This window comes from Balearica regulorum, chromosome 4, assembly GCF_011004875.1.
Source record: "Balearica regulorum gibbericeps isolate bBalReg1 chromosome 4, bBalReg1.pri, whole genome shotgun sequence".
NCBI lineage: Eukaryota > Metazoa > Chordata > Aves > Gruiformes > Gruidae > Balearica > Balearica regulorum.
In genome coordinates this window covers 55,366,113-55,388,424 of record NC_046187.1, presented here as the reverse complement: position 1 = coordinate 55,388,424, position 22,312 = coordinate 55,366,113, and the positions used below count along the sequence as shown (strand labels likewise).

The 22,312-nt window shown below is 40.0% G+C and overlaps 1 protein-coding gene across 1 annotated transcript in view; it reads left to right on the top strand.

Moving 5' to 3' along the window:
• The window catches only part of GRXCR1 (glutaredoxin and cysteine rich domain containing 1), a 39,416-nt gene extending 24,872 nt beyond the window's left edge, over positions 1 to 14,544 (top strand). The window contains exons 2-4 of the mRNA XM_075750737.1: positions 1,064 to 1,303; positions 11,272 to 11,337; positions 14,365 to 14,544. Of these exons, the coding sequence (XP_075606852.1) occupies positions 1,064 to 1,303; positions 11,272 to 11,337; positions 14,365 to 14,544 (486 nt within the window). The remainder of the gene's footprint in view (positions 1 to 1,063; positions 1,304 to 11,271; positions 11,338 to 14,364) is intronic.
• Positions 14,545 to 22,312: the final 7,768 nt, after the last annotated feature.

Here is a 22,312-nt window from a genome sequence, read left to right as displayed (position 1 = left end):
TGGTTACTAAAATATTTGGCAGTGTTTACGTAGAGTACTTGTCTCATAAGCAGAGTACAAGCTAATCCTCTCACTTGGAATGTGTGAAAATATGCTGGAGAAGAGTCAATGCCGCAGTAACAGCATAACAGGTTTTCAACCTAGAAAACAGGCTGCAGAAAAGTAGCCCACTTGTCCTAACATTTGTTCCTAAAATTGAATTTCTGACATCCATTCAAAGAGAAATAAATACTGACCTATCGCAACACGCTTCCTTCCCAGAGCAGGAAACAGACAACTGATAAATTGCATATGTTTGCAATTACACTTCCAATGATCTATAAGTGATCTGTAAAATGCAAGTGTTTTTCCTGAGAACTCTTCACTGTACGTTGAACCTTGCAAACACCTTTCTGAGCAGAATATGCTTTTCATAATGACTTTTTTTTTGCATTTAAGTAGCACGATAAATCATGACTTGGCATCTACTCAACTTTACAACTTTGCCTTTACAGTTACTGCATGACATAGTTCAAAAATTACCTATTTGCCCATCAAGGTAAATTTTCCATAGATTGCTACAGTGCGTTACAGGTATTGATGTGGATCCCCACTGAAAACTAGGGATACCTCTGTCCTCTCTGCAGTAATAATCTAGTTCAGCTCTAGTGTTGGCTCATAGACATGATGGGGTTTACCTTAGGCTCCCATCCTTGCTTAAAGGAGGCTGTCAACAACATCTGAGCTAGCAAGTTTAGACTGAGTCTGGATGCCACCAGACTGTGTTTGTGGAAATAAACACGAGTCACTGTTATAACAGAATCAGACATCTCTGAAAACAGCGGGGTCAGAGGAGTCACATTTACTATTACAGCTTTGTGCAATAGTAGAGCAACTTGTGCTTTAATAGATGAGAGGGGATTAACCCACAGCTTTGTATTTTAGTGCTTGGGGAAGGAGGGGTGACTGTGTACAGAGCAACAGCAAAAGGGTGATGACTTAAATAATATTTTTCATTACATTACTCAATACTTGGAAGCTATTAACACTTTATTTAGTGTAATTGGATTTTTTTTTTCCCCAGGTATCAACAGTGCTAGAGTTTGGCCGCATAGTAATTTATACTACCAGCCTTCGTGTGGTGAGAACCACTTTTGAAAGATGTGAACTGGTTAGAAAGATATTTCAAAATCACAGAGTTAAATTTGAAGAAAAAAACATTGCTCTCAACAGCGATTATGGAAAAGAACTAGATGAAAGATGCAGGAGGGTCTGTGAAGTTCCCTCACTCCCTGTTGTGTTTATCGATGGCCATTATCTTGGGGTAAGTAAAGCATGAGCCTATATTTTGTTCTGCAGTGTGGAAGAACAGATGAAAATCTTCATGAATGAGAAGCAGGGTTTTTAGAAAATTGCTTGCAATGCTGGAATGATGGGAACAATCAAAGCAGAGATCCCTTTGTGGTATGTGCAGCATAGATCCACACTGTTTAATCTGAAGATGCGAAAGATAACCGGGAAGAAGCTATCAAGAGGGGAGTAAGATGCAGTAATACAATCTAAGCTATCCTATGTTTCTTAAAAAATAGCTTATCTTTGTAGTTGAAACCATGAAAGTCTAGAGAAATGGATTTTTTTTCCTCATGGGAACCTGTATGTATGATTGACCCAGGAAGATGAACACATATAGCATAAACCTGTCATTTAGTAATAGCTGTGTTGAATATGAAACTAACAGCTTGGGCTGTCAGACCTTAAATGTGCATTGAGTTTTATATGATGTAGTCTGTATCAGGCATCTGTAATCAACTGAACATTATTTTAGGTACAGAATTGGTTAATACTTAGTTTTAGAAAAGTCTAGCAGTGAAAGAGAGAAAACCAGCCCAAGTCTGCAAGACATAAACTTCAAATGGACAACTATAATCCAAATTTGTACTCTGGTACTCTGGGTCTAAAAGCTTACTGATATTTGAAATCACCTTTTCATTAAGGCCAAGCTGTACTTTCGAAACGTATTTCTCAGAAGGTGAAAAAAATCAGAGTTTAAAAGATTTTGGAAAGCGGCACGAAGAAAACAGCTTGAGAGCTCAGAGAAGGTATTTCTCTGGAGCAGCAGAGAACTAGCAATTAGCCCAAACAGTGAGACTGTGATTTGTGAAGGCAAACTGTATTTAAACACAGCAGGGTTATTCTGTTTGTATTGCTTAACGCTTTCATTTTCACAAAAGATTTAAGTAATGAAATGAAGCGTAATCAACAATCTGGGCATAATTGATATTGGGGCTGTATAAACACTCGAATACCCTTTCTCCCCTTTCTCCCCATCTGCTTCCTAGCTCTTGGTGTGCTCTGCTCGAGGCGGGTTGCCCCGAGCACTCTAACAAATGCATTTCCTGGCACAGGGCTCACCAGACCACTGCAGCAACTGCAAAATCACCTGTGTGCAGAATATTAGCAGACAGCAAATTTTTCTTCCTAGTAGAGAATGCTTTTATCAAAATCCCGAGTTGGAGAATTCTCCAGTCAGGCAGCAACAGAAGTGCTTTGTTCAAAAGCAGCTTAAAATTCAACAGAATTCAGACTAAGATTAGTTCGCCTAATTACCATATTAAATATAAAAGTAGTGAGCTATGATTGAGTCCAAGAAAATCTCAGTCCATGTGTGATCAATTTGTCAAAAGAATTCAGTTAAAATACTGAAATGGATTGAATAAATTATTTGCTCAGCTCTAGGTGAAGCCTGGTTACAGTTATGTTGGTGTGATGAATGGCCCATTAATTCACTGCTGCTTTTTTTTAACAAGATAATGGAAAACTTGTCTTTAACAGAGGAGCAACAGTGTAACAGGCAATACAATCTCATTAAAACTATTTAAGTATTGTATGAGATATTTTGGAGAGGTATAGAAAGGAAGGCAAGTGAATTAGGAAGATAGTTGGCAGTGGGAGAGACAAATCTAGCTGTCCAACTACCTGTTGACGGGTACTCAACAGCCTCTACCTCCTGTAGGTAAAGAAATAAAGAAAGAATTTGGTGTTCTGGTCTACAGACATTTATTACAGCATGGCAACTCCATTCACATTGTTTAAAAAAAAAAAAAGTATTGATCTGCAAAAAAAAAAAGAACAAAATCAGACTTGGGAGGTGTTTTCTTTTTTCTTTTTTTTTTATTAAATTGATGAGGCACACTGTGGTTAAATGGAGCAGACTTTAGCTCCAGGAGAGTATTAAAGTTATTCCACATAGCAGCGATATTATTTGTGGACAATCTGCTTTGCGGGCAGGGATCAGTCCAGGAGATGCCTGCTCTGCTCTCGGGGCATCGTGGCCAGCCAGGCTGGTGGCAGCCCTTTGCTCTGCCAGCGTGGGAGCCCTCGTCTGTGTTCACAGACAAGGCTTCTGCCCGCCGCTGCTCTCTGCTAATTATCACCATACTGGGGGGCAGCGCTGCTTTGGATCTGTTGCTACAGCATCAGTCTCTAACCTGCTTTAGTTGAGATGACCCAGGATGGGGAAGCCGAGTTCAACGTGAGCAGAGCCAGCTCAGGCAGCCGCTGCGGCTGCTGACGGGAGCACGGCGGCTGGCAGGGCGGTGGGAGGGGAGAGCCCCAGGGTGAACCTGCCACTTGCTCCGACAAGGGATGTACGTCCATACACTGCGTTTGGTAAATGTGGCAAACCCCCCATTCTTTCATGGCAGATTTTATTTCTCTGTCTTAATATGGCTTCATAAAAGAGGCTGGCATTCGATCGTTTAGGAAGAGAAATGAGGAGGGGGGAACACTTTGCATATCGAGAAGGTCTGACGATGAAGTAGTCCCCCCCCCCAGCTCTGTCAATGCCTGGTGGATGTGGCACCTAAAGAAGACAATGCATCAGTGACTCCAAAGGCAGTAAGTTGGCTGGAGCCTGTACTGGGCTTGTGTTTCATTAAAATGTGATTGAGAACTAATTACAGAATTTGGTCTTGTTGGTAACAGTGGACATTTCTATAATGTCTTTTATGATAATTATCTTCTGATATGCAAATGCAACACAGAAATCCAAAAGCTTGGTGTGTCAGTAAATTAATCATGCAATATTTTTTTTCTCTCTCTTTTTCTGTTTCTCTTTTTAAAATTTTGAATATTCATTTCCTGGCAAATCCCTCCCTGAAGGAGATTGCATGTAGCAATACAAAGAAGAATCTATGTTGAGCAAAGCACCTTTCAATGAGTCATAAGGAGAAAAAACCCCAACCCCTAATTAAAATATGAACAGTTTTGAAAGGACACAAGATTATTTTTAATGAGATAAATGTAACAAAAGCACCAGGACACAGCATATGTGAATCTAATGGAGTATACAGCATCCGAGCCGTACAGAAGCACGGATAAGATTGTTAGAGCACTGTGGGCTGTGTGGATAAATCTTCACAGCGCTGTGGAATTTATCATTGCCTGCACAGAGGGAATCAAACAAATCCGTGACTTGGGCAGAAGCAATAGAAAAATCATATTTAGCCCCTGTCAAGCACAGTCCTGCATGCTTCAGTACAGCACATTTTCTAATCGGCTCATTTTTTCAGGACTGAATCATCGTATTTCTTGACACACACTGTCCAAATATCAGTCTTTCAGGAAATTGCAGGTTCTTTCTGCAGCATGCTCTTTACCAGCTGATCTAATCCCTCCTTTTCACCTGAGGCTGCCTCCATCTGAAATGGAATTATGCCATCTGCTGGGACACCAAAGCAGAATAAAAAATGCCTTCCAAAAACCAGAAAGAAACATAGGGGGAAAAAAAAAATCTGAGCATTCATTTACTGGTTTACAAAGGCACCCAGTACTGTTAGAGGTTTATGTCCTGTAAAGACCCACTCTACTGGAAAAGGTATGCACATAAAAAAAGGCAAATAGAGTCTCTTTAGTAAACATTTAATAGTTTTAAAATACATTTATTTTATTTTTCACTTTAAATATGTGACTGAATTCAGTATTCACCTGCCATATAAACCTATTTGAATCTTTTCAAATATGTGAATTTCATATTTTTTTTCCTGAAGAAACCATTTACTATTTAGTTTTCGCAGTTATAATGAATCCACAATGGCATGACATTTGCAGTAAAATTATTTTATTTGACTCATTGGTTAGGATTATTTCCTAAGAATGATGAGGCCATTTTTGTAATTGACTTTTAGAAAATACCTGTGTAACATATTTTTTGTTATGCAAGTATTAACCGGTCCCTTTTTGCTGCTTTCCAGTGGCCATATATGATTAGTAGCTCTCAATTGCCTCCATGCTTTGCTAAATATATTCTCCTGGCGTTCACTTGATGGGGTGGATATGAATGGCTCTGTGGCAGTAAAACTATGATGTAATTATTGCATCAAGTCACCTAGCATTTTCCCATCTGCTTCCTCCATTTTGCAGCTTAACATTTCAGGGAAAGCAGGGTTTAATTAATCTGATGATAGCTCTGTGCATATCAATCTGTCATGATTTAGCCCCAGCCAGCAACTAAGCACCACACAGCCACTCGCTCACTCCTCCCCCCAGTGGGATGGGGAGGAGAATCAGAAGAAAAAGGTAAAACTCGTGGGTTGGGATAAGGACAGTTTACTGGGACAGCAAAGCAAGAGGAAAGCAACAACAATACTAATAAAAGAACATACGAAGCAGGTGATACACAATGCATTTTTCTCACTGTCCAGCACCCAATGCCCAGCCTGTCCCCCAAGCAATGACTCCTCCTCCCTGACCAGTCCCCCCTTATATACCGAGCATGACATCATATGGTGTTGAATATCCCTTTGGCTAGTTTGGGTCAGCTGTTCTGGCTGCGCTCCTTTCCAGCTTTTTGTGAAAATTAACTCTATCCCAGCTGAAAACCAGGATATCATCCACCCCTTATTCTATACTATCTACGTCATGCCTAGATCCTACACTTCCAATTAATCCACACCACTTTTCCTGTCTTTTATATATATATATATACACAGATATCATTCCCTTAGTCTATGGGCCATCCCTCTAAAACGTCCATTGAGTTTATTTCATCCATGACTTTGGGCTCTGTCATCACAGTCTTTTAGTTCAGTGTGTGGTGTGGGATTGTTGCATGCTGCAGCTAGAGCTCGCGGCTGGTGTATCTGGTGTGGCCATGCCCATGGTCTGCAGGTTGAAGATGCTGATTTCAAGGAATTTGCTGGGCGCCAGTTACTGAAGCCAGTTCTAGTTCCATCATCGCTGCCCCTTCTTGGTTTCATCAAAGTTCATCCTTCATTAATTTCGGTGATTCTTCCTGTAATACCATTGATACAGCATATAGAAATTGTAGTAGTGATGACATATGGTGACAGGGTTATTTAGAATTAACATCATACAATTTAGTTTATTGGCTATTCTCACCCAAAATCAAATGCCCTTGAGGTATACCTCAAATTTCCCCATCCTTCTGCATCACTCATCAAGTGCAGTCAGGTCCTTGAGCAAAAGCAGTCCCACAGATGGGTTTGCCTTTGCCTGAAGCAGGGCTAGGGCTAACCCAGACCATTTTCCCTAACGTAGTCTTCATGTGCAGTACAGGGAACTTATCCCCTTCTACAGCACGGGGAAGTTTTGATTGGGCAGGGCCAGCTTGATTTGTAGACACCCTAGTGTTAACTAACCAGGTGACCTTTGCTAAATGTGTATCCCAATGTTTGAAGGTCCCATTGATCTCAGTGTGGTCTTTAGCAGTCCATTGTATCGTTTGATTTTCCCGGAGGCTGGTGCATGATAGGGGATGTGATACACCCACTCAATGCCGTGCTCTTTGGCCCAGGTACCTATGGAGTTGTTTTGGAAATGAGTCCCATTGTCTGACTCAATTCTTTCTGGGGTTCCATGTCACCATAGGACTTGTTTTTCGGGACCCAGGATAGTGTTCCGGGTGGTGACATGGGGCACAGGGTATGTTTCCAGCCATCCGGGTGTTGCTTCCAGCATTGTAAGCACATGGTGCTTGCCTTGGGGGGTTTGTGAGAGTGGGATATAATCAATCTGCCAGGCCTTTCCATATTTATATTTCAGCCATCACTGCCATACCACAGAAGCTTCAACCTCTTGGCTTGCTTGATTGCAGTGCATGTTTCACATTCATGGATAATCTTTGTGATAGTGCCCGTGGTCAAGTCCACCCCTTGATCACGAGCCCTATATGTTGCATCCCTTCTTGATGTCCTTCTCAATTTCTGGCAGTTTATTATACAGTGGGGCCTCTTCAGTATGCGTCACCTCCTCCAGCGATATTCCAAAATCTTTGCCTTCTGGCCAATGATCACTTTCAGAATTCCTGGGCAATTGGGGTTTCCTATTTGAGCCCACTGTGTGATCAGTGCAGCCCACTTACTCCACGTAGCATCAGGTACATGGTGTGTAGAAGGGGCCCTCTCTTTGAACATCCAGCCCAGCACTGGCAGTCCAGCTGCCAGGAAGAGCTGTGCTTCAGTACCAACCACCTCTGAAGCAAATTGAACCCCTTCATAGGCTGCCAATATCTCTTACTCAGTCGGAGTGTAGCGGGCCTTGAATCCTCTGTATCCCCGACTCCAAAACCTCAGCGGTTGACCTCGAGTCTCCCCTGGTGCTTTCTGCCAGAGACTCCAGGTAGGGCCATTCTCCCTGGCTGCGGTGTACAGCACATTTTTCACATCTGGTCCTGCCTAGACTGGCACAAGGGCTACTGCATGAACTATTTCCTGTTTAATTTGTTCAAAGGCTTGTTGTTGTTCAGGACCCTATTTGAAATTGTTCTTCTTCTGTGTCACCTGATAGAGGGGGCTCCAATCAGACTGTAATTTGGAATATGCATCCTCCAAAGCCCCACAATGCCTAAGCAAGCTTGTGTTTCTTTTTTGCTAGTTGGTGGAAACATGGCTGCTATTTTGTTGATCACATCCTGTGGGATCTGATGGCATCCATCTTGCCATTTTATTCTTAAAAACTGCATCTCCCGTGCAGGTCCCTTGACCTTACTTTGTTGTATGACAAAATCAGCTTTCAGAAGGATTTGGACTATTTTCTTCCCTTTCTCAGAAACTTCTGCTGTGTTTTCCCATACAGTGATGTCGTCAATATGTTACAGGTGCTCTGGAGCTTCACCCTGTTCCGGTGCAGTCTGGATCAGTCCATGGCAGATGGTGGGGCTGTGTTTCCACCCCTGGGGCAGTCGATTCCAGGTAGACTGGATGCCCCTCCAAGTGAAAGCAAACTGTGGCCTGCACTCTGCTGCCAAAGGGATCGAGAAAAATACATTTGAGATATTTATTGTGGCGTACCACTTGCCTGCCTTTGAGTCCAGTTCATATTGAAGTTCTAGCATGTCCGTCACAGCAGCACTCAGTGGTGATGCAACTTCCTTCAGGCCACAGTAATCTACTGTCAGTCTCCACTCTACATTGGACTTTTGCACTGTCCATATGGGACTGTTAAAGGGTGAGCGAGTTCTGCTTGATCACTCCCTGGCTGTCCAGATGACGAATTAGGTTATGGATGGTTCCCAGGGAGTCTTGGTTGGTGCAATATTGCCACTGGTGCACCTGTTGAATGATTTAGCCAAGTCTGTGGCATTTCCTTGCCAAAAGAAGGGAAAAGGCCTGACCGCAGCCCCTGCGCTCCACCACCATGCTAGAGAGCTACTGAAGTTAGTAGATAAAGGCTAGTGCTTTGAAATTTGACTGGTTAACAAAACTGAAAACTCACTTCTCCCTGCTGCTTCTCTAAACTTTGTGGTCACTGTCCCTTGTGGTCCTTAGGTGAGTCTTAGCAGGGACAAACTCTAATGTTTCACATCCCTTTGTGGGTAATTGTGACTGAGCACAATCTAGGAAGAAAAACAGAGGCATCATTTCTGGTTGAAAGCAGTTATTTGACTTTTATTTAACAGCTTCTTTAATTACTCTATTAATTACAAACTCTCTGTGTTAAGATTTACTGATCCAAAGGGATCTGCAAAGTATCTTTTATTCAAATTTCACTTGAGGCAGTGGTTAATCAGGAATGACACACTGAAACACTTAAAAACATTGATAGCCATTCGGACGTTTGGTTTTTAATTTTAAAACCATAGTAACAAGGCTTTCCACTTTGAAAGTAACACAGCTGGCTGACTGAATGTCATGTGAAATATAAATCCTTTAAAATATGAATCTATAATATGAAACCTGTCAGACTTTTCATTATACTGCTGTTAAAGCCGGTCAGCGTTATCACACAGTGTCACTGTAACACGGAGCAGAAGTCATAGGAATGATTTTGCCAACTGGTGCCAGAGAGAAAATATCCTTCCCTAAATGAGGGCAAATCAGGGCTTGTCTAGCTTAGGGAATTTGCAGTGCTGCAATTACATCAATAAAGCTGCAAATCCTTAATGTCTCTGCATTGGATGGGCAGCGCAAGCTTTGTCGTAAGCCGCTGCAGCGTATTCAGGCGCTGAGCTAATGCTCTGTGCGCCGCCTTGGCAAACCCTCGCTGTGTTGTGCCCATCACTCCTACTGCCCGTTCTGTGTGAAAGCGGGGAGAGACGAGAGGGCAAGCATGAACGGGGCCGACAGGCTGCTAAAAGCTGCTGTGCTGGGGACACAGAGAGCCTAATGCGTATGTCACAGCTGGTACACTCTGTGCCCGTGATCTAGAACAAATTTCAACAGAAGAGTCAGCACAAGTACAGCTAGCTGATCTGAGTCTCCTGTCATCTTCTGTGATAAATTAACCACAACTAATTACTTTGTAGATTTTTTTTTTTTTTAAATCTCATTGAAAGTGTAGCACTGTAAGAGTAGCATTAACTGAAAAAGTGGTACTCACATCCACTAAAATATTAATATTTTGCTTTTTAACTGAAATGAAAATCATCAAACACAGAGTCAAAAGTGCTTTTTTTCTCCACAAAGCCAGAGCAAAAGGACTTTCTACAGGGAAACGAACCTTAGTAGGGTGACATACAAAATCCTTTGCAACGTTTTGGTGGTTACCCACTTGTAGCCTGTGCAGTCCCCAGCAAGTCATTGTGAGGGGCTGGACATTAACACGTACATTGCTGACCCGTATGTGTTCCCCGTGCTCCCTGGAAGCCTTTCCTGCACCTCCCAGTGCTGGTGGGAAGCTGGGGCTGAGAGACCCTGCAGTTGACCATGGGAGGCTCAAAGTAGTGGCACGTCCTAGCTGTGTACCAGCATCCACCACATCTCAGCCCTGTGCCAGCATCCCACCACGTCTCAGCTGTGCACCAGCATCCCACCACATCTCAGCCATGTGCCAGCATCCCACCACACCTCCCAGCTCATGCTGAAAGGAAACCCAAAGGTGAAATTCAGCAGTCTGGGCATGCAGGGACTAACAAACTTGGTCAGCGTGATGGCATGAACCCACCACCCGGTCTAGATGTGGCCAATCATCCTTAGCAGCAATTAAGGGCTGTGCAGTTCCCTCTGTCTGTGCCTCAGTTTCCTCACCTTTTGCTGGGTTATTTTTTTTGTGATCCGCTGATTAAAAGTGTCTGTAAGTGTACTAATATTTAGTATTCAGTGAATTAGGTTACATAAATAAAGTGTAAGCCTTCAAATGTGGCCCTCTAATCAGAAGAATAGGGAAAAAAAGTTTTACATCATCTCTGACACTTTCATTATGTTTGCAGTAATCTCTTAGCATTTACTTTCAGAAGGAAAAAAGAAAAAATACTTCAGTACTGCCGTGGTTCAGATCACAGAACCCCTCAGAGGCCTAATGTACTCAGACTAAATTATTATTATTCATTGTTGTGTCTGACTTTAACGTTGTTACAGTATTTTCATTACCCTTTTTCTCCTTGTGTTATACATTAGGCATATTATGTCTTAATTCAATGCTCAACTGCCAGAACATTTGAAATACAATTTCCTCTTCTCATTTTGCTGCATTCTCTGATGTGTTGTATATTTATATAATTGTAATTTTTGACATGGTAACTAGACATATTTTTTATTCTGTCAGGAAGCATACCCTGTAAAATAAAGGGAGCACAGTCAGAATTTCCAAGCTGTGTCCTTTTATGAAAAGGCAATGCGATATGACACCTGGTAACGAACCTCAGGCACTTCTGTCAGAACTGCGATTAGATTCTCCTCTCCTTCTAGCTTTCCTAAGGTTGACCTAATTACAAAATACTTAATGTGAGTGAAATTTGTCCTCAGCCTGTTTAAGTTTTCAATACCACATCTTCTAATCATCTCTGTTTTTTCATGCTAAACTGGCTGACCTTTTTCTTCTTCTTCTTACTAATAGGGTGCTGAGAAAATTTTGCTAATGAATGAATCTGGGGAACTGCAGGATCTCTTAACCAAAATTGAGGTAATTGTATTTCTGCAAATAAACATAAAGAATATACCTGGAATATTTGCAATTAAGAACTATTTTTTTAACCACTTCCTCTTCTTCTTTTATAAACTGATGATCCCAATTGCTTTTCTGGTTTTGCCTTTTGAGTGAATGATATCATAGTATCACAGCCTGTTAAGTTTGAGAAAACATGAGTGGTGATAAACCACTCATGAGTGGTTTAAGAAAACATGACTGGTGATGAGTGGAGCCAAAACGTCCATCTCCAAGTTCTCTTGGTTTTGGCATAGCAGGAAAAGCAAGTAATTTCCCCTTTCCCATAACTTTTGACATCATCTTTGGTATTTGACGTCCACCATGCCCTGGAGGAGCCAGGCCTCTTGTGTCCATGCTGCACTGCTTCTCTGTGTACTGTGGTGAACACACTGGGAACCTGCACATCTGCATTCTGGTTAGACATAAAGCTGAGCATCTACAAAATCTGGGCAAATGCCAGAAGTTTCCAATTACACAAATTTGCGTAGATTTCAAATTACAGATTATCATGCCTTTCTCCAGCTCTTAGTTTGCCTTGTCCTTTTAAATTCTCTGGGTTATATGGATAGTTGTGTCATTAGAAAAGGAAGGTATTGCTATTAATTATGTTGTTATTTTAAAATCACTCCTAACCAAATTAAGGTAACACATAAACTTCTGCAGTATGCAACATCAACATTAAAAATAGATAATGAGAATATGGTATTTGTGAAAGACACTGATGCAAGAGCAAAAGAAAGCTACATCTAATTAATTTGGCCCCAAGGTTTTTCTTTCGCTGCATTTAGCCAAGCTACAGCATATCCTTTCCTAACATGATTTCAGTAACTCTTTGTATACCGTACATCTTTGAGTTTAACACAAAGTGAGTATCTCTGTTTGTGAAACATGTTGGTTCCTTATAGCCAGTCTCCTTCCTGAACTCCTCCAAAAATTCCAGTCAGGCTGAGTGCAGGGGTTCTTCACCTCTGTCTTACTCAGGAGGTAGATCTAACACTTTCCAGTCAATAGCGAACTGCCTCATCCCTTTGCAGTGCAGGTGGTACCTTCTGCATTTGTCTGGCCTGTTCCTTAACTCAGCAGAACTTTCCTTGTCTCATGACTCTGTGTATGTATTTCTGTATAAAGTGCAGAAGAACCTTCTGGCCATATTGAACCATATCAAATAGCTAACCAGAAACTATTAAACAAATGCATACATATGATTAAAGCATGCAGCATCCTTATGGTCTAATTAGAAAGGTTAGCTAATACACCTTCTTAACATTTTTCATTATTTTGGAATGAAATGTCTCCAGATCCTGCTTTGGTGGGTCCTACAGCATTTTTGCCTAGTCCAATGTGCGTCCTAATCTTGGGATAGAAAGTACACCTGAAAGACAAACAACGCCAGGCTACAGCAGACTGTGATAACTGCTTACTGAATGCAAACACAGCTTCAAACATATTGTTGCCTGGTTTTTATTGCAAAAATGGCTATTCTACAATTGTAAGGGGCGATCAGGTTTCTTCATTACTGAAGATACAGAAAGTGATTACATAAACTGTCATCTATTCAAGAAGGAAATGGCCATTTTTCAAGGAACTGAAAGTAATTTTTCATTTGTTTTTTTGTTAGTTCTTTTAACTATATGGAAAAGCAGTTTAGAAGCCTAACAAGAAATAGTGAATGTAAGGATTAAAAACATTATTCTCTTAAAATATTTGCAATGATGTTCAATGAAGTAAACTGCCATCATAAATTATGAAAGCTCTGTGCACTCCTGAGACAAAAAGAATGCTTATTTTACATTAAGTACTTCCAAACATTGTCCCTGGAGAAGTTAATAGTAATAGGAGTTGTTTGCCTGGTGAAGAAGAACAGCAAGTTTATGAGCTATAGGACAAAAAGAAAAAGTGCCTTTTTTGCATGTTCATCTGAGTTGTCAATAGATGAATGCTGTTATTAATGGTTTTGCAGGAATAGCTTCGGTTTCCTTGATGAAGCTATAAGAAGGACTACTTTATCTGTACATATTTTAGTATACTCTGGTAATAATTTTGACTAATTTTTTAGTGGTGCATAATTCCTTAGACTAACACTAGCAGAAATTGTATGGAATACCGTTCTTCCTTTGTGAATAGATCTGTAAATTCTTTACTCAACAGTGCAATGTTAAAGCCACATACCTGTGCTCTGGTAAGTACCCAACGTGGTGCACTTTTAATTTGTCTGATATAGAACTTTAAGGAAATCATTAAACAAACTGGCAACATTTTCAGGAAGTGAAATTTAAAAATGTCTTTGAAATCTCTTCCTGTGTTCTCCATTGTCTTTAATCCAAAACAGAGTAAAATTATTGTTTTACTTGGGAATCAGGGCAATTGAGGGAGCCCAAGCCTTGCTTGCAGCAATTTTCTCCAGGTATAACTGTTGAATATTGATGATCTTTCTCTTTTACACTTAAAGCTTCAGCATTCTACATCCTTTACTTTGAATACACCACTTTTTCCCTCAAGCACTACTTGTCAGAAGCTATGAATTGCTTTTTGATATGATCAACACTAACAACATGTTCAGCATGAGCATGCAAATGCTAAAAGACATAATATCTTAACATACAGCATAGAAAATGTAACGCCAACACAAACTGCCAGGAGTTTAGATTCAGTCAATTGCAAAACCTCCTAGAATTGTTGTAGACCTGAAGCTACATCAGAGTAATGTACGCAAGCTATCCTTTAACTAGCTATTTTGGCAGGTATAAACACAGGCTACTAAGATATAACGTGACAGATGAACCTGCAGTGAGCCTCTCTGATCATTGCACGTGGATCGGATCAAAGGAAAAGGCAGTTGTACTGGTCATCCATGGTGGTATATCTTGGGATGGGGCGGTGGATGTTTCTCAAGATGGGAACCAGAATGTGTATTCTCAGCTGTGCTGGAGCCCTCATTGTCCTAGAGCTTATGGTGGTTGATGAGGTAACATTTTTGTCTTTCTCACTTTCTTCTCTGAGCAGAGAGTCCAGCATCCTCACGAGTGCCCCTCTTGCGGGGGCTTTGGTTTCCTGCCGTGCTCAGCGTGCCATGGGAGCAAGATGTCTGTCTTTCGGAACTGCTTTACGGACTCATTCAAAGCCCTCAAGTGTACCGCTTGCAATGAGAACGGGCTACAGCGCTGCAGGAGCTGTGCAGGCTGAGAATGGCATCTCCACATGTACAAACAGATTTTGTGGTACTGCACCAGTTTGTAATATGATTTTTTTTTTAAATTAATCTGTTTATCCAATTCAGTCAATAAAAATACATTTGTAGTATACTTCTGCTGGTTTGATCATTTGAGCTGTTTAAACCTAGGTTGCTGACCATATCGTGAACTCTGAAATATGTTTTTCTACATTCTTTATAGCGAGATTTGTAGTCTGCAAAACTTATTGCATTATCAGCCCTTTGGATGTGAAGTCTTCCCTGTTTCTATGGAAGATCATCAGAAATAGTATGTGTTTCTGAGTCATGCCCTCAAGATTACAGCAAAATGAAACTTAACCTTCAGATTATTGAGTAGCTGCTGCTTTCAAGATCAGTGAGAATAAAGATTTTGTGATGTGAACTACCCCAAGACCATTCCACTTAGCACTTCCTGAAAAGTCGCTATGGCCGAATTCTGGCCTGAATTCTAAGTGGCAACAGAAGAACAGAAACATTTCTTAAAAGTCCCATGAATCAGCTTTCTCTTTTAGTACTGTTTTGCATTTGGTACTCAATTAATGTTGTTAGACAAAGTTACGTAAACATTTAACATAGTGGATGTTGATAACCATTGTTGTATTATCTCAGAGCTTTATGATCCTATGTATTACAGTAGATCTTACAGTGATCAATTGACAGCACCAGAGCGCTTTATAAATTGCATAAAATGTAATTGAGAATGAGATGTCTGCTTTTTCAGCTTAGTAACTGCTGTGGTTTGACAGCTAGCCTGGCGTGAGTATTTTAGGACATCTGTTCTCTCCAGGAGGGCCACTAGTCTACGTCAAGACAACTTCAGCACTGTATATACCTTTGTCATTTTTGGTGGATTTCTCCAGCACAAGCACAAGAGAATTAGTCAGCGATTAGTCTGAATGGACTGTGAGCTCTCCACGTTGAATATATCCCAGTTTGGAAATGTATTATCATTTATGCCCTTCCACAGAGCACTTTTTAACAGGGTACTTTAGTGGACCACCACCTCCTGCTTACGTTGACGTTGCACATCTTCCTCCTGTTCCTGCTGTCAGTCTGTACTGGCACAAGCAATACAGAGGTTTAGCAGCTTGCTGAAACTGGTGTTGTCTAGAAAAGGCTTCCAGGGTAGGCATTCCATCCTGCCCCAACTGCTTTAGCAAATGTTGAGCCATGTCACATTTTGCGCTTTGCCTCATTTCTTGTAAAGCTGTGCTGACTGGTGTTTAGGTAAGTGCAATCGACTTTCCTAGATGCTGCTTACTCTGGTGTGGGACCCCATTTCCCTTCCCCCTTCCCCATACAACCTTCCATAATTTGTGATGGGAAACTCAGCTTTTCTTTCAGTGTTTTGGGCACAGCACAGCTGCGATATAAAGCAGGATAGCTACAGCTGTACAAAGTGTGGCTTGCAAAAAAGCCTCTTCTGATAACGTTTGTGTTTCCTGATGCCTTATTTCCCTCACCTGAATCAGCAGACAACAACCGTTCCTCCACCTCCATTCCACTTGCTCTATCTAGAAGGGGTAGCTGATGCTGAAGTGTTTGACAAGTTGGACTAACTTATCTGTTTGAACATTTGAATCTAAGGGACTTATGCATATTCTATGAGATATTGATGTACAGGCTTCAAGGTGCTTGTAAGATCCTACTGCTCCTACAGCTTCTACAGTTGGGCTCAGAGGGAGTGTCTGGATCTTCTGCATAACATGAGAGAGATTAAATTTTCTACAGAGGCCATCCACAATGCTTAGCAGCACGCCAGCAATAAAACTCTGAATTGCAGATGTGCTTAACTTATTACTGCATGCATAAGAAGAAAAGAAAGAAAATACAGTTCCCTTCTTTTATTTAATATTGTCATGCAACCTCCATTTCTGGCTAATATTGCAGTCCAGACTGGTACGATAGGGAATGAAATGTAGCATAAAGCAGAATACTGATGCTTAGAATGTCATCATTTCTGATGCATGAAAACTTACTTTTTTTTCATCATTAACATGCTATGGATCTAGGGAGTGAGCACATTCACAGTCATGAATACTGCACTTAAGATGGCATAAGCAAATTTGTCCTTGAGGGAAATTACTATTGAAGAAGATGCCAGTGTATTTGTGATACTGTAATTCCACAGTCTTCACCCCCAAAAAGACATTTTGCTTGATGAGATAGTCCTTATCACCATTCTTCCGCTGAAGCACCATGTGGCCAAATTACTATAACTTGTCAAAGTATGTTAAAGTTTCACTGAAAATGTTCTTCACTGATCTCGAATAAGGATTTGAAGCTGGTTTTCCCACCTCTCAGGGAATCAGAAAATGACTTCTGTTAAGAGTGAGACAAATACACTAAATCCAGTTTCTTTCCTGATTTATCTCCAGGGGCCATGCAAGAAACCTAGAGAGATTGTCCTAGCCAAGGCACTGCCCTTCTACCAGAGGCACTTAACTCCTACGAGCAAAGATGAGATGAAACCTCCTTAGTTTTCTTTTTAGAAGGAGAAATGATGAAAACAGATAATAAAATAAAACACAGGACCTGTAATGCTCACAGATAGAGCATCTTCAGGCACTACATATTTTTCAAGAAACGTATGACAAATTTCCAGTGCTAGAAAAGTTCTTTTTTCCTCTGTCATCAACTAAATTACCAGCTTTTTCTCTCCAGCTATATTTTCATTGTAACAGCCTGCATGAAAAACAAAAACAAGCCTGATTTTTTTTTTTTTTTTTTTGCAAGAAGTTGTTTTTACTGCATGGTTTACCAGCTTTGCCAGGGTTTTGGATCTGGCTTCTCAGCTCACTCCGACCATCCTAGAAGCACTGAAGATGACAGAATGACATTACTAAGGCAAACCCAAGAGCCAGTTGGGGGATATGACTCTTTCTGGTATGAGAGATGTATCAGGCAGGTAGTAATACAATTTTTAAACCAGTCTGACAACCGACAAGGGATGCAGCTCTGTTCTGATTTACACCAGTGTTGCATCTTTGCTTCCAAGGAGTTAGCAGTGACCTCCTCTGATATAACAAATAAGACTCATCCAGCTGCATCATTGTATGGGAAATTTTCTATTTCTAAATGCATCCAGCTCTGCTCCTCTTGTTTCCGGACCTTGTTGCTACATTGAGGTAAGGATCCAAGTAGGTGTTCTCTGGCTGACAGCTCAGCTTATTAACATATATGAGAGCAAGTAACAGATAGCAAGGTAATCCTTAGGCTGTCTGCTTTGCAAAATAATCTTTTTTTATCCTGAGAAAGATAATGGTTTGGAGTTCTCAGTCCTGTAGCTTGCAGCATGCTTTCCAGTGTGCTACACAGCCCCCATACTGATACGCTGCATCTATCAGGTGGCTTGGCTTTACCAGGATTCATGTCCTAGGACATGACATGATACAACCCGTTCTCCGATTTGTCTATAAATTTGTCTATAAATTTAATTTTTCATTTACTTTTTTCATGGGCTCTAGCTGCTGGTTAAGTTAATGAAAAAGAACTGAAAAGTAGAAACTGAAATGCTACAGGGAACCGGCTTCTACATCAGGACCATCTGAGGTCTCGCATGTTTGAAACCTCATGGATAAACGCAGGCCCTCCTGTGGCAAAGGCTCCTACTGACACACAAATAAAGGTATCGTTTCAGGTATAAGCAGCAAAGACTCTGTGATTATTGCTCTGGAGACTGCATATATCACTCTAACTGGCTAGACAAATATGATGGTGCAGTATATAATGACCTGCAGAATACGCTTTGGTGACCTCGTGATACTTTTGAATGGAGAAAATGGTTGAACTAACTTTTTGAAACAAAAAGACTGTTTAGAACAGAGCGGGAAATGAAGCAGATTAGGCTAGAAAGTATTAGACTTCTATGGATAACATTTTCTGGTTAATTTTTGGAAAGGGAACAACTGCCAATTGTGAGGCAGAGAAAGGAGTACATGAGTATTTTCTAATGTAAAATTAAATGCTGATGTAATAGGGACTAGCAGCTGAATTCACACTTGGCACGAGATCTCTGCAGAAGTCAGATGCCTGTTCAACATCTACACACATTCGCTCATGTGAGTTCAGACCCATGTGAGATGAACAAGTACTCTGAGAAGTTGTGTATGTGAATTTTCAGTGACCAGGTGGTGATTAGGAGCTGGTTTTGAGCTTTCTGTTCTCCCTACTTACCTGAAGTTTGGCTTCAAACCAAAGCAATAGCAGGGTTTCCTCTACAAGTTTTGATCTAAAACCTTCTTCTCTTCCTGTTATTAATATTGATCTGAACAATTTTAAGAAAGGGACGAATGTCCTTAAAGCATTTGTCACTCCTTTCCAAGTAAAAAGCCGTGTTACACTGAAGAAACTAATCGTATATTAAATTTCAACAGATGATCACATGTTGATAAACCTACATGTACTTTCATTTTGTGTAGTTTCAGGATTGAATCTGAGCATATGACTGGTCTTCTACTCTGTAGAGGATTTTACTCTTCATAAGAGTAGAGTGTAAGCAAATTTGTTACTCTCAATAAGGAGGGCCCCTTTAAGCAGGGTGCTCATCCTCCTCACTTTGTTTTCTTTGTTATAACACTGGGGAATTTCAGAGTAATGCATTTCTCACTTGCATTATTTAAGAGCCTAGGGATTATGAATTTTATTTAATCTTACACTATTTAATAAATATTTTTGGTTTTGCTCTGTTGAGAGTAGCTTACTTTTAACAGCAATAGGCATTCATTTGCTGCGGGAAAAATCCAGACATTTCTAATATGAAATAGTGTGCCTGGGAGTTGATTTCCATTCAATCTCATTATTTCCATGCTGTATTATTTCTACAGATACATAAAAATAGATAGACTGTCTTACCTGTCAGCAGCCTACTGTAATAAAATATTTTATATTAATTTAGAATGAGGAGAGTTTCTGCAGGCAATGCTGCATAAGCAAGCTTTGCCTTTTAATTCATATCTAAAAACTATACCAGATACAAAGCATACTGACTTCTGTACCTAATTCTAAAGTTTGCTAATCCCACAGACCTCTCGAATCAATGAGAATCATTGTAGTGATTTAAAATCATGGTTGGTTTAGTCTAGCCTATTTTCCCTTTACAAGTGAAATACGGAATTACATAGTTAATGCTATATAGCGTGTAGTATAAATGCCTCTTTTAAAATAAGAATGCAGCATGTCTTGAAGCCCTCCAAGATGTTCACTCGTTCTGTGAGTTAATTTGCCACACCTGGGAACTCATAGCTCTGAATGAGAAGAACCCGATAGGCCTTGAAATCAGAGAAGTGAATTCTGCTGTAAGTAAACGTGTATTGGAAGAAAACTGACTGCTTTTGACTTCAGTGTCACGTGAAAAAAGTAACCACAAATTCTTGAGAGTTTTGGGGTTTTATTAATGAAAATAAGAAATTATTTTTACTGAGCTAAGTTTTACAATTTTCATGAGTAAATACATAATGAAAGGTACTTTAGGTACTTTTCCTAGCTATTGCCTTTGTATTATTATATTAAAATTAATTTTATTCACTTAGCCTGAGATACATTATTTGACCACAAAAGCATTCAAGAGGAAACATTTATGCCCTAAATAATTTAGTAAGGAGAAGAATTTAGATTGCTTAGCTTCCTTTAAATAATTTAAAGAAGATAGTAAAGGGCATTCTAATCCAACAATAATTTGAAAAGTAAAAATTATTAGAAATAAATCTTTATGTTTAATCCTATTTTTCTTTCTCCTTGCATTAATTTTCTTAGGGGTGATGAATCAGGAAATAATTGCATTAGAAGGAAATGGCTGTGAAAAAAACTTGCAGTTTAAGCTTCTTCTAGCTTATCAGCTCTACTTTGAAAAATTGGTTTCAAATGAGTTAAAAGATTTATGAAATCCAGTAAGTTTCCCACTCAAGAAAAGCCACACTGCAATACGAAATATACTGCCTGTCTGCCTTTGAGGCCTCATATCTTTTTCCACTGATGGAAGGATCATCTTATTGAAAAAAAAGTGTATTTAAAATAAAACCCCCTCAACAATCAGCCATTAAGTTCACCAAAACTCATTCTCCTTAAGTGACCTGAAATTTTAAAGAATATAAAACAAATAAAGTGCAAGATAATGCCCTCTGGTAGCTGACAGAGAGTTTTTGATCTGGAGGAAGAAAGACCCTGTTGTGACTACACAAAACAAGCAAGGGTTATATCAGAAGGGATGACTACAAGTTGTTATTTTTATTCTTCATTGTGATCTGCTCAAAGTAGGTAAATAATGATCAATAGAAAATCATTAACTGTCATCATTTAAATGTGAACACTTATAAAATTACTCCTTAAAAGTTGCTATTTTACTTTATAGTATTAAAACTGGTGGATGCATTCTTGTCTTTCAGACATGGGAGAAATTCCTTTTTGATCTCAACTCAGGTAAATTATAAATGAGTGAGGATGATGAATCTACAAAACATCATATAAATCTGAGTACTCTCTGAGCTAACTCCCAGTACCAACTTGATACTATTTCTGTTTGGGGTTCTGCCCCTTATTTGGGCCAATATCTGAGACTTTGAAGACCATCGAGGCTCTGTCTTACCCCCAAAGCTCATTTCTATATTAATTTGCCCCATCCTATGACAAGTCGGAATAGCACACAGTAGGACAGAGATGTTGTACTCCAACAAAAGACCTCAAGACCTGTGAGATGATATATTTATGTTAAACCTTGTGCATCAATAGAGCTGCACCAGCAATGAGTGTTTTATACTGCCACAGGGATCTAAGCAGGCAGACAGGACACGAGATCACTACCTCAGTCTGCAAAATTAAAGAACTCAGTAAAAACTTGTCATTTTTTTTGTTAAATATAAGCACAAAAATAAAAACCATTCATCGTCATTACTCATATATTTGAGATATGGCAATCACTGTTTTTAGCATTATAGGAAAATCATGCTGCCTCTCATTACAGCTTGGTGGTAATAGCTGATTCTGGTGTTTTCCCTTTCGTCATAATCACAGTATAAAATTTACTAGAATACTATCAAACAACTGAACTGTACTTTTAAACATAAGTTGTTTATTATTATTATTATTATTATTCCCTCCATCAGTTAAGATCTCAGGAGAAGCAAGAATAACCAAAACAAGATTAATGCACAAACATATCAGAAAGTTTAGTCTGCAATACTCTTCCTCAATGTTTGAGAGAGATGCATTCATGTGCTTTCTGCAGGATGCAGTTTCAGAACAGGGCTCTTTTTGCTATTTAATGTCGTATTTTTGCGATACCCCCAGCAGTGCACACCGTGCAACAACACGATTGGTGCTGCGCTGCCTTTTTCCATGGCCCACATTATTTTACCAGTTTGGGACATAATAATCCTAAATTTGGCAGTCTTTGCTCACATTCCCATCCAAATGTTCACACCCTGTATCAAAGAAAAGTTAACAATAAAATCCTCTCCTCTTTTTATAGCCACCATATCTGATCTTCCAGGACATACTTCATGAACAATATGGTTTGAAAAACGCGGTAATATTTTTCCGCATTTATTTTCCGCTCTTTTATCAGGTCTATGACGGCAATAAGTCTTTCCTATTGCTGCCTATACTTCTCACAGAGCATCTAATGCTCAATAATGCCAAATATGTCATGCCGTACTTTACGCTTACCTTCAGCCAACTTGGTATATCTACTTATTGTAGTATTTATAGCCTCAGGGCCTAGCCACAAATCCTACTGTCCTGTCT